Below are 12,477 nucleotides of genomic sequence, written 5' to 3'. Positions count from 1 at the left end.
ATCCAGATAATTATATATACCATCTCTAAGAATACTTTCCATTAATTTACCCACCACTGACGTCAAACTGACAGGCCTATAATTGCTAGGTTTACTCTTAGAACCCTTTTTAAACAATAGAACCAGATGAGCAATACACCAATCCTCCGGCACCATCCCCGATTCTAATAACATTTGAAATATTTCTGTCGGAGTCCCTGCTATTTCTACACTAACTTCCCTCAAGATCCTAGGGAATATCCTGTCACCCTGGAGATTTATCCACTTTTATATTCCTTAAAAGCACCAGTACTTCTCTTTAATTGTCATAGTTTCCATAACTTCCCTACTTGTTTCCCTTACCTTACACAATTCAATATCCTTCTCCTTAGTGAATACCGAAGAAAAGAAATTGTTCAAAACCTCCCCCATTTCTTTCAGCTCCACACATAGCTGTCCACTCTGATTCTCTAAGAGACCAATTTTATCCCTCACTATCCTTTTGCTATTAATATAACTGTATTTGGAGATATGATGTGGTGGCCATTATAGAGACTTGGATGGCTCAGGGACAGGAATGGTTACTTCAAGTTCCGGGTTTTAGATGTTTTAGAAAGGACAGTGAGGGAGGCAAAGAGGTGCGGGCATGGCACTGTTGATCAGAGATAGTGTCACGGCTGCAGAAAAGGTGGACACCATAGAGGGATTGTCTACGGAGTCACTGTGGGTGGAGGTTAGGAACAGGAAAGGGCCAATAACTTTACTGGATGTTTTTTACAGCCTGCCAAATAGTAACAGGGATATCGAGGAGCAGATAGGGAAACAGATATTGGAATGGTGTAATAATAACAGAATTGTTGTGATGGGAGATTTTAATTCCCCAAATATCAATTGGCATCTCCCTAGAGCAAGGGGTTTAGATGGGGTGGAGTTTGTTAGATGTGTTCAGGAAGGTTTCTTGACACAATATGTAGATAAGCCTACAAGAGGACAGGCTGTACTTGATTTGGTATTGGGAAATGAACCTGGTCAGGTGTCAGATCTCTCAGTGGGAGAGCATTTTGGAGATAGTGATCATAATTCTATTTCCTTTACAATAGCATTGGAGAGAATTAGATAGATAGATAGATAGATAGATAGATAGATACTTTATTCATCCCCAAGGGGAAATTCAATGTTCCTCCAGTAGACAAGTTAGAAAAGCATTTATTTGGAGTAAGGGGGAATTATGAGGCTATCAGGCAGGAAATTGGAAGCTTAAATTGGAAACAGATGTTCTCAGGAAAAAGTACAGAAGAAATGTGGCAAATGTTCAGGGGATATTTGTGTGGAGTTCTGATGGTTGTGTGGTATGTTCCAATGAGACGGAGGTAATGGTAGGGTACAGGAACCGTGGTGTACAAAGGCTGTAATAAATCTAGTCAGAAGAAAAGAAAAGCTTAATAAAAGTTTCAGATAGCTAGGTAATGTTAGAGATCTAGAAGATTCTCAGACTAATAGGAAGGAGCTTAAGAATGAAATTAGGAGAGCCAGAAGGGGCCATGAGAAGGCCTTGGCAGGCAGGATTAAGGAAAACCCCAAGACATTCTACAAGTATGTGAAGAGCAAGAGGATAAGACATGAAAGAATAGGACCTATCAAGTGTGACAGTGGGAAAGTGTGTATGGAACCGGAGGAAATAGCAGAGGTACTTAATGAATACTTTACTTCAGTATTCACTATGGAAAAGGATCTTGGTGATTGTAGTGATGACTTGCAGCAGACTGAAAAGCTTGAGCATGTAGATGTTAAGAAAGAGGGTGTGCTGGAGCTTTTGGAAAGCATCAAGTTGGATAAGTTGCCGGGACTGGATGAGATGTACCCCAGATACTGTGGGAAGCAAGGGAGGAGATTGCTGAGCCACTGGCAATGATCTTTGCATCATCAATGAGGATAGGAGAGGTTCCGGAGGATTGGAGGGTTGCGGATGTTGTCCCCTTATTCAAGAAAGGGACTAGGGATAGCCCAGGAAATTATAGACCAGTGAGTCTTACCTCAGTGGTTGGTAAGCTGATGGAGAAGATCCTGAGAGGCAGGATTTATGAACATTTGGAGAGGTATAATATGATTAGGAATAGTCAGCATGGCTTTGTCAAGGGTAGGTCGTTCCTTACGAGCCTGATTGAATTTTTTGAGGATGTGACTAAACACATTGATAAGGAAGAGCAGTAGATGTAGTGTATATGGATTTCAGCAAGGCATTTGATAAGGTACCCCATGCAAGGCTTATTGAGAAAGTAAGGAGGCATGGGATCCAAAAGGACATTGCTTTGTGGATTCAGATCTGGCTTGCCCACAGAAGGCAAAGAGTGGTTGTAGATAGATCATGTTCTGCATGGAGGTCGGTCACCAGTGGAGTGCCTCAGGGATTTGTTATGGGACACTTACTGTTCGTGATTTTTATAAATAACCTGGATGAAGAAGTGGAGGGATGGGTTAGTAAGTTTGCTGATGAAACAAAGGTTGGAGGTGTTGTGGATAGTGCAGAGGGCTGTCAGAGGTTACAGCGAGACATTGATAGGATGCAAAACTGGGCTGAGAAGTGGCAGATGGAGTTCAACCCAGATAAGTGTGAAGTGGTTCATTTTGGTAGGTCAAATATGATGGCAGAATATAGTATTAATGGTAAGACTCTTGGCAGTGTGGAGGATCTGAGGGATCTTGGGTTCCGAGTTCATAGGACACTCAAAGCAGCTGCACAGGTTAACTCTGTGGTTAAGAAGGCGTAAGGTGTATTGGCCTTCATCAATTGTGGGATTGAGTTTAGGAGCTGAGAGGTAATGTTGCAGCTATATAGGACCCTGGTCTGACCCCACTTGGAGTACTGTGCTCAGTTCTGGTCGCCTTACTACAGGAAGGATGTGGAAGCCATAGAAAGAGTACAAGGGAGATTTACAAGCATGCCTTATGAGAATAGGTTGAGTGAACTCAGTGATTTCTCCTTGGAGTGAAGGAGGATGAGAGGTGACCTGATAAAGGTGTCTAAAATGATGAGAGGCTTTGAATGTGTGGATAGTTAGAGGCTTTTTCCCAGGGCTGAAATGGTTGCCACAAGAGGGCACAGGTTTAAGGTGCTGGGGAGTAGGTACAGAGGAGATGTCAGGGGTAAGTTTTTTACTCAGAGAGTGGTGAGTGCGTGGAATGGGCTGCTGGCAACGGTGGTGGAGGTGGATACGATAGGGTCTTATAAGAGACTTTTGGATAGGTACATGGAGCTTAGAAAAATAGAGGGCTGTAGGTAAGCCTAGTAATTTCTAAGGTAGGGACATGTTCGGCACAACTTTGTGGGCTGAAGGGCCTGTATTGTGCTGTAAGTTTTCTATGTTACTAACTAGTGGAGCAGATTTGAAGACCAGAGTAGCCCACACCACCTAATTCATACATTTGTGTACGTCCATCCTCATTGCGCATGCACAATATCCATGTTACAAATTTACAACTAGATTTTAACTTTGTTCAAGAAGGGATGTTGGGACATTAAATGAGAGCATCTGTACTTTTGCGCTCAATATAGAAACAATTTTTTTTTCAAATCTGATCTATGCACACCTTTGATTGCTTACTTAAGAAAATGTCCCATAACGGAAAAGTTTTTTTCAATCTGAGATTTTTTAATATATCTCAGTTCATTGTAACTGGTGATGGTAGGGAATTCAGTAGTGAATGGGAGATGGGTATATTTATCTTCAAGATTATCACTTCAGATATAAAGTTGTACTTCAGAAGCTTTTGGAGTGAGGTCACAACCAATGCTTTCTGGAAAGCTGCATAAGTGAATTGATTTTCTCATTGGATGATTACAGAAGTGACTCTTAATAGTTCAGAAAATAGATTTCATGTAGTGACCTAAACGGGGGGGGGGTAGTAATTTGTACACACACTACAATTTTTGATCTCCAGACATACTGATCTTGGATTTTTTTGTCACATTCCTTGTAGTATTCCTATTTTTTTTGTAGTTGTAGAAAGCACAATGAAACATTAAGGTAATAAAATCTTCTTTGGAAACTTTGTACTGATGGATGAACATGGACAGGGTGCGCTCCCTTAATTCTGTTCCAAAACACATTATTGTAAAGTGTGTTGAAAGATTAGTAACTGCAGCAAAGTGTCTGTACAGAATTGGAAAAGGAGACTGTCTGACTGTAGGTCCAATCATTTAGGCATATTAACCCATTTTATTAGCATAATTTCATGCAGTCTAAGTTTTGGTAACCATTGAAGTTAGTCATTTAGGAATCCTGGTATATAGTACAATCACTATAATTAGCCAATCAAAATAGCTTCATACTGTGGAAACGCTGGCCAAACAGAAAATTAAGTTAAACTGTAATTTGGCATAATCTACTTAATGAAGTTCAACACACCCTCTTTTTATACGTAAATGCTTGCTGAGGTGTCCTTGTTTTACCAGGCTACCCTTTATGTATGGACTGGGAGGTAACCGACTTAGTTATATATCAGAATCAGGTTTAATATCACTGGCATATGTCATGAAATTTGTTATCTTGGCTGAAGCAATACAACACAGTACATAATAATGAAGAAAAAACCTGAATTACAGTAAATATATATATATTTTATTTAACTATTTTGTGTGTGTGTGTATCTTAAATAGTTAAATTAATTGGTGCAAAAATAAATATATAAAAGTAATGAGGTAGTGTTCATGGGTTTACTGTCCATTGAGAAATCAGATGGCAGAGGGGAAGAAGCTGTTCCTGATTCAGTGAGCGTGTGCCTTCAGGCCCCTGTACCTCCTTCCTGATGGTAGCAGTGAGAAGAGGGCATGACCTGGGTGATGAGGGTCCTTAATGATGGATGCAGCCATTTTGAAGCACCGCTCCTTGAAGATATCCTGGATACTACGGAGGCTAGTGCCCATGATGGAGCTAACTAAATTTACAACTTTCAATCCTGTGAAGTGGCTCCCCAACCCTGGCCCCATACCAGATAGCGATGCAACAGTTAGAATGCTCTCCACGATACATCAGTAAAAATTCGCAAGTGTCTTGAACGACAAACCAAATCTCCTCAAATTCCTGTTGAAATATAGCCACTGTCATGGTGTTCTTTGTACTTGCATCCATATGTTGGCCCTAGGAACCTGAAGTTGCTCACTCTTTCCACTTCCGATCTCTCTATGATGACTAATGTGTGTTACCTCGTCTTACCCTTTCTGAAGTTCACAATCAGTTCTTTGGTCTTACTGATGGTGTTGCTGCGACACCACTCAATTAGTTGATATATCTCGCTCCTGTATGCTCCCTCGTCACCATCGGAGATTCTGCCGACAATTGTTGTGTCGTCAGCAAATTTATAGATGGCATTTGAGCTGTGCCTAGCTACACAGTCATGTGCGTCGGGTGAGTAGAGCAGTGGGCTAAGCACACACCCCTGAGGTGCGCCTATGTTAATTGTCAGTGAGGTGGAGATGTTATTTCTGATTCACACAGATTGTGGTTTTCAGGTTAGGAAGTTGAGGATCCAATTGCAGAGGGAGGTATAGAAGCCCAGGTTTTGGAGCTTTTCGATCAGTACTGTAGGAGTGATTGTGTTAAATGTTGATCTATAGTCAATCTGTAGCTCTGAGCATTATTTGCGTGGATTAGTTTTAGAATAATTAATCTGGCGTTTAAACTTCTAGCCAAGGATTTTACAGGTAGATACTTACATCAAGTTAATTGAACATAAAAGAACAAAAATCCTGATCAGTTTAAAAAAAACTTTTCTTAAATTTTCCCCGTATGATCCATGCATAAATTCATGACATCCATTTCACATTGATTGTATTATTCAACATACATAACATTAGATGCTGGCATATATTCTGGTTTTAATCCATTGCAACTGTAGGACTGACACCAGTGATGAATGTCCTTTTAATCCCCACAATTGCTTTATCTCATTCTAATGACTAGTATTCCACACAAATGTTTCCTCAGCTGTAAAAATTATGTTTAAGTTTGCAATCAATCCCAAGTTCTTTGTTTGATACTGTTCCACATTCAGTTACTGCATTATTATGTATGGTACTTGATTACTTCTGTTTGTTACTGAATGCCTCTCCATATCCGCTGGAAGAATCCTAAAAGCGCTTGCATTTAAAATTGTGTTCATTTTCAGAAACTCACCTCAGGGAGGGAGAGATATAAGAGTGACCATGTCAGTTCTGCTACAGCAAATCTGGAGATCGTTAACAACATGCCTTCTTGTAGCTTTATGGTTGATGGTTTCTGTATATAAAATTTATAAAGCTTTCTATGTTTCAAATCGAAAGCAATTTGACCTTGGTCTCCCACATTATTACTGTTCCATTGTATTCATCCATCTTGATTCTGTACAACTTGTATTCTAGATTCTGTGGCCTTTTGTTTCCTTATTTATTGTCATCCCCTGCTCTATAATGTGCTTAATATCGCCTCCATCTTGACCTTTGGCATTGTCCATTCACCAAGTAAGCTCGGTAGCTTAGTGGTTAGCACAATGTTTTATAGTACGGGTGATCGGGTTCAATTCCAGCTGCTACCTTTAAGGAGTTTATATGTTCTCCCTGTGACAGTATGGGCTTCCTCTGGGTGCTTCGGTTTCCTCCCACAGTCCAAAGGTGTACTGGTTGGTAGGTTAATTGGTCATTGTAAATTGTCCTGTGATTAGGCTAGGGTTAAATTGTGGATTGCTGGGCGGCATGGCTCGAGTGCTGAAGGACCTATCTTGATAAACAGATAGATAAATAAAACCCACAGCCTCATGAACACCTCTTTCAAATAAGATTACAACTGAAACAATTGATTCATTTATTACCCTGAAATACAATGCAAGCACTAAAGCTTGAAATGTAGATATAAAATGTATTTAATTCAAATTGATATTTTAACAAGTGTTTTGTATGTTTGCTTGGTGGCAGCCAAATGTTCTTTCAGTTATTAGGAGTTTACTCCATCTGCCACAATCCCTTACTGAGCTGCTTTTAAATTAATAAAGTAGACTTCAAGTAGGATTAAAGATGAATTCTCACCATGCAATCCAAGAAATGTCTTGTTTACTCTAAAGAACATTGTCAATAGGTTGGGGTTGCATTGATACTAACTTTGGATTAATACTGATACTTTATACCTTGTTGTCTAACTGATTAAAGCTCCTTTGCTGCATTCGTCATCTGATGCTTTATATGCTCCTGGCTTCCCAACATCAAAGTCAATGTCTTGGAGTGTTCTTGAAAAGGTTGCTCCGAACCAAAAAACACTTCACAATTTTGCTTACATGTTCTGTTAAACAAAATCCACACTGTGTATTACTTAAGAGAAATTTTGGAAATACTTTAGTTAATCAATGTATGTGGAAGTACAAACGTTTGTAAATAGAATTAAAGTTTCAGGTCAGTTCTAAATTGATGTCTGGAATGCAGTAATCAAAAGACCGAAACCGTGAAATGTCCCCAGTAATTATAATGAGCTGTGCAATAAAAGAAGTGACCTTGATAAAGTATGAACTTTATTTGCTTGTTCTTGTTGACATAGCAGTAAATGCTTGGCCTTTTCTCAACAAGTATGCTTTCTATGTTCTGTGACTTCACTTGTGCTTTTAAAATACTCTGGTTTCTCAGTCTAGGACTTGCAATGGATAATTAATGTTATATTTTCCTGCAGAGTTTCAGTTTGCATAAATATACAAGCTGTCTTTATTTTCATTTTTGCCAGCACCTTTTCTGTAGTGCATTTTCAGTTAACATTGGATTAATTTTGAAAAGGTAGCAACAGAAAGCCTTACCTTATGAGTGTTCCAGGGTATTTCCAGCATCCCAGATGTAAGTTTTCATTTGGTCTGAATGAAGCTAACATCTCCAGTTTCCATATGGGATCAGTTCTCCGTTTATTAACTCTCTTTGCTCTCTTCTAACGTCACCATTTGATGCTGGATCATGTGTTAATTTTCATTAACTGATTTTAAAATGAATAATGGAGATTTATCATTGGTCAAGGCTGTTGAGTTTTATCTCCTTCCATAATCAGAATCAGGTTTAATATCACTGGCATATGTCATGAAATGTTTTACCTTTTCGGCAGCAGTACAATAAATACATGATAAATATAGAGGAAAAACCTATTACAATAAGTGTATGTGTATATATAATAGTTATGTTAAAGTAAGTGCAAAAACAGAAATAAAAAGTAGTGAGGTAGTATTCATGGGTTCAATGTCCATTTAGAAATTGGATGGCAGAGGACAAGACACTGTTCCTGAATTACTGAGTGTGTACCTTCAGCCTTCTGTACCTCCTTCCCAGTGGCAACAATGAGAAGAGGGCATGTCCTGGGGATGGTGGGGATCCACGAAGGAGGTGACTAATTTTAGAAGTTTCTGCAAACTTGTGCAGTAGTCTTCCTTATACCAGCCAGTGAGAATGCTCTCCACGGTCCATTGGTGAAGCTTTTGAGTATTTTAGTTGACAAACCAATCTCCTCATTTCAAATGAAATATAGCCTCTGTCTTGCCTTCTTTATAGCTGTATCAACATGTTTAAGTCCAGGTTAGGTCCTCAGAGATATTGACACCCAGGAATTTGAAATTGCTCACACTGTCCAGTTTAGATACCTCAATGAGGTCCACAATCAGCTGTTTGGTCTTGCTTACATTAAGTACAAGGTTGTTGCTACGACAGCACTCAACTAATTGGTATGTCTCACCCCTGTATGCCCTTTCATCACCATCTGAAATCCTGCCAATAGTGGTTGTATCATCAGCAAATTTATAGATGGCATTTGAGCTAAGTCTAGGCACATAGTCATGGGTGTAGGGAGAGTAGAGCAGTGAGCTAAGCACACATCCCTGTAGTGTACCGGTGTTGATTGTCAGCAAGGTGGGGATGTTATTTCTGATCTGCACAGATTGGAAGACGAGGATCCAGTTGCAGAGGGAGGTACAGAGGCCTAGGTTGTGTGACTTTTCGATTAGGACTGTAAGAATGATGGCGTTAAATGCTCAGCTATAGCCAGTAAGCAGCATCCTGATGTATATGTATTGCCCAGGTGTTCCAAGGCCAGAAAGCCATTAAGGTCATGTCTGCTGTAGACCTATTGTGGCAATAGGCAAGTTGCAGTGGGCCCAGGTCCTACCTGAGACAGGTGTTGATTCTGGCTATGACCAACCTCTCACAGCATTTCATCACTGTAGATGTGAGTGCTACTGAACAATGGTCCTTAAGACAACTGACATTGTTCTTCTTGGGCACCAGTGTAATTGTGCCCTTTTGAAACAGGTGGAACTTGTGACCACAGCAATGAGAGATTTCCTGCCTTTCAATAGTTTGGCTTGCTGCCTGTATCTTTGTCAGTGGTCTTTATCCCACCTTCTGCCTGCGAGTTCCAAAAGAAACTGTTGGCATTAGGCCATTTGAAGGAAAGCACACCCTGCGCTTGTCCAGGCCTTCTGTAATTCTTGACTTGCTGGATAATAGATGCTTCTGCACCTGTCAGTACATTCCATCACTAGAGTGCGACAAAGCCTAATCTTGCTGGGATCCATTATGCTGGAGGAATTGCCTGGTGGTCCTGCACCAAACCTTGCATGGAATCAAAACCCCTATTTCATTTCATAGGGTATTCTCTGCCTCTGGTGATGAAATCAAGTTATTTTCTCAGAATCAGGTTTAATATCTTCGGCATATGCTGTTAAATTTGTTGACTTTGCAACAGCAGTACAGTGCAATACATAATAATAGAGAGAAACTAAATTATAGTGTGTGTGTATATGTATGTATATAACATAAGTAGTGGAAAATAGAAAGCACTTTAATGGCTTTAATTATTTTTAACACTTTAATACACTTGAACTAAATATTTAATTTCCACAATCAATACTAATTTTAAAAGCTCTTAAAATTTTGTAGTGCTTGGCCCAACTTACATACATTCTGGAATATAGAGCAATGACCCTGTGTGTATGAGGCCTACTTGTCATCTGAATCTTGCCTCTCAATTCTAAGGTATCGTTGGCTTTATGCTTCTGGGCCATTTAAATGTGGTAACCCTTATTCAGCACAATATGGCTCACTTTGCTAGTTAGTTTTCATCCTTTGGGAATTTTCAATGCTAGTGGTTCTCCAAAAGAGATGCTAAGGATATAATTTTACTTCACCAAATACCATTTTACAAAGAACATCCTGGTAAGTATTTTGTTTCTCTAGGTTGGTTTGTGAGATGCTGCTGTAGTTCTTCATGAAATTGTCTTTATGTAATCCACCTTAAAAAAAAACTGAGATTTCTGAATGTTAAATTCCTTCTGAATATTTTCTTGTGAATCATCCTGAGACATTTCACTACATTGAAGTTTAGCTATGCTTGATCGGGTGTCGGCCGTTTTAGTTATTTTTTTCTTTAACTGGGTTCTTTTGGATTTCTTTCCTTGTGGCTACCTGTAAGCAAACAAATCTCACAGCTGTGTAATTTATACATTCTTTAATAATAAATGGACTCTGAATCTTTGATATTGTATTAGTAGTCTGGCCACAGTGACAGCTCCTTGGAAAGCATGTTTCAATATTTTGAATTTTTTCTCTATTGAAGGGGTGAAAACTCTTGCTTTTGAATCTGCTTTTGGGCTGTGCCTTAAGTTTTTGAATGAATTAGATTTCTAGAAATGAAAGGTATAGAGACCAAGTGAAAAATATAGGGACTATCCATTGTCGGTATAAAACATCCATGTTAATTCAGAAGTGCAATGGTAGCCTATCACAGATGTTCTGTTGTTATGTGGTAATTACTGGACCATGCAATGATAAAATAAATTCTGTATTAAACTACAAAGCTACAGAAGTTGGGAAGGAGTAACAAGTATTTTGGGAGGCTGATGTGTGAGGAGTCAAGAAAAATGATACATACGTATTATTCTGTTTTGTGACTGTCTTAGGAAAGTATAAAGGTATAAGCAGAGTTGGCATGGATTTGAGTTGGAAGGTTGTGCATGATTAATTTGCTAGAATTCTTTGGGAATGTGACCAGTAGAATAGATGAGGGCTAACCCTTAATAGATGTGGATAGTGTGGAGTGCTGTCACAGGTTACAGCGAGACATTGATAGGATGCAAATCTGGCCTGAGAAGTGGCAGATTGCGTTCAACCCAGATAAGTGTGAGGGGGTTCATTTTGGTAGGTCAAATATGATGACAGAATATAGTATTAATGGTAAGACTCTTCGCAGTGTGGAGGATCAGAGGGATCTTGGGGTCCGAGTCCATCGGACACTCAAGGCTACTGCGCAGGTTGACTCTGTGGTTAAGAAAGCATACGGTGCATTGACCTTCATCAATCGTAGAATTGAATTTAGGAGCTGAGAGGTAATGTTGCAGCTATATAGGACCCTGGTCTGACCCCACTGGAGTACAGTGCTCAGTTCTGGTCGCCTCACTACAGGAAGGATGTGGAAACCATAGAAAGGGCACAGAGGAGATTTACAAGGATGTTGCCTGGATTGGGGAGTATGCCTTATGAAAACAGGTTGAGTGAACTTGGTCTTTTTTCCTTGGAGTGATGGAGGATGAGAGGTGACCTGATAGAGGTACATAAGATGATGAGAAGGATTGATCATGTGGATAGTCAGAGGCTTTTTACCCCAGGGCTGAAATGGCTAGCACGAGAGGGCAGTTTTAAGGTGCTTGGAAGTAGGTACAGAGGAGATGTCAGGGGTAAGTCTTTTACGCAGTGTGTGTGGAACAGGCTGCCGGCGATGATGGTGGAGACTGATACGATGGGGTCTTTTAAGAGTCTCCTGGACAGGAACATGGAGCTGAGAAAATAGAGGGCTATGGGTAACCTAGGTAATTTCTCAGGTAAGGACATGTTCGGCACAACTTTGTGGGCCAAAGGGTCTGTATTGTGCTGTAGGTTTTTCTATGTTTCTAACTGGTGAATGTGAAGAATTTAGATTTCTGTAAAGTCCCATGCAGGAGTTGGAGGTTATATACTTACATGGATTGAGAATTTGTTATAGGACAGAACAGTATAGGAAAAACCAGATCTTTCTTGGCTGTCTGACATTACGGTCCCCAAAGCAAAGAACTGCCTTCTTGATTAATCTGTATATTAAAAATGGTGAATGCTGCTGTTTCTGTCATTGCTTTACTTTTAGTGCGTACCAGCAAGGTTTCCGCTACTACCGTTTTCAGATGGAAATGGATCTACCTGTTTGGAAACTAGAGTTGTTTTGTTTAGAGACTTTACATGGGATAGGAACAGGAAAATTAATGTAGTGAAGGGAGTTAGGATAAAAACAATAGATGTCTTAAGATTGGATGTGGTTCATTTTGGTCCAAGATGGGGAGGAAAACAGACTTTCTTAAACTTTCCATTTCTATCTTTTCTAATTCATGCACACGCATGGTAAAACTGTCCAATATTTCTGACACAAAATGCTGGTGGAACACAGCAGGCCAGGCAGCATCTATAGGGAGAAGCGCTGTTGA

At 39.8% G+C, this 12,477-nt stretch overlaps 1 protein-coding gene across 3 annotated transcripts in view; it reads left to right on the top strand.

Moving 5' to 3' along the window:
* The window catches only part of LOC140734250 (nuclear protein AMMECR1-like), a 156,350-nt gene that overhangs the window by 131,179 nt on the left and 12,694 nt on the right, over positions 1-12,477 (top strand). For 2 of the 3 annotated variants that reach the window (XM_073057962.1, XM_073057963.1), the window contains one exon: positions 6,145-7,488. The exons of the other annotated variant lie outside the window; for it this stretch is intronic. In XM_073057962.1, the coding sequence (XP_072914063.1) occupies positions 6,145-6,376 (232 nt within the window). In that variant the 3' untranslated portion in view covers positions 6,377-7,488. Of the gene's footprint in view, positions 1-6,144; positions 7,489-12,477 lie in introns of those variants that run through there. 3 annotated transcript variants of the gene reach the window in all.

The sequence above is a fragment of the Hemitrygon akajei genome, chromosome 10 (assembly GCF_048418815.1).
Source record: "Hemitrygon akajei chromosome 10, sHemAka1.3, whole genome shotgun sequence".
In the NCBI taxonomy this organism is placed as follows: Eukaryota; Metazoa; Chordata; class Chondrichthyes; order Myliobatiformes; family Dasyatidae; genus Hemitrygon; species Hemitrygon akajei.
The sequence above is the reverse complement of the archived record's forward strand: the minus strand, read 5'-3'. Positions and strand labels throughout refer to the sequence as shown.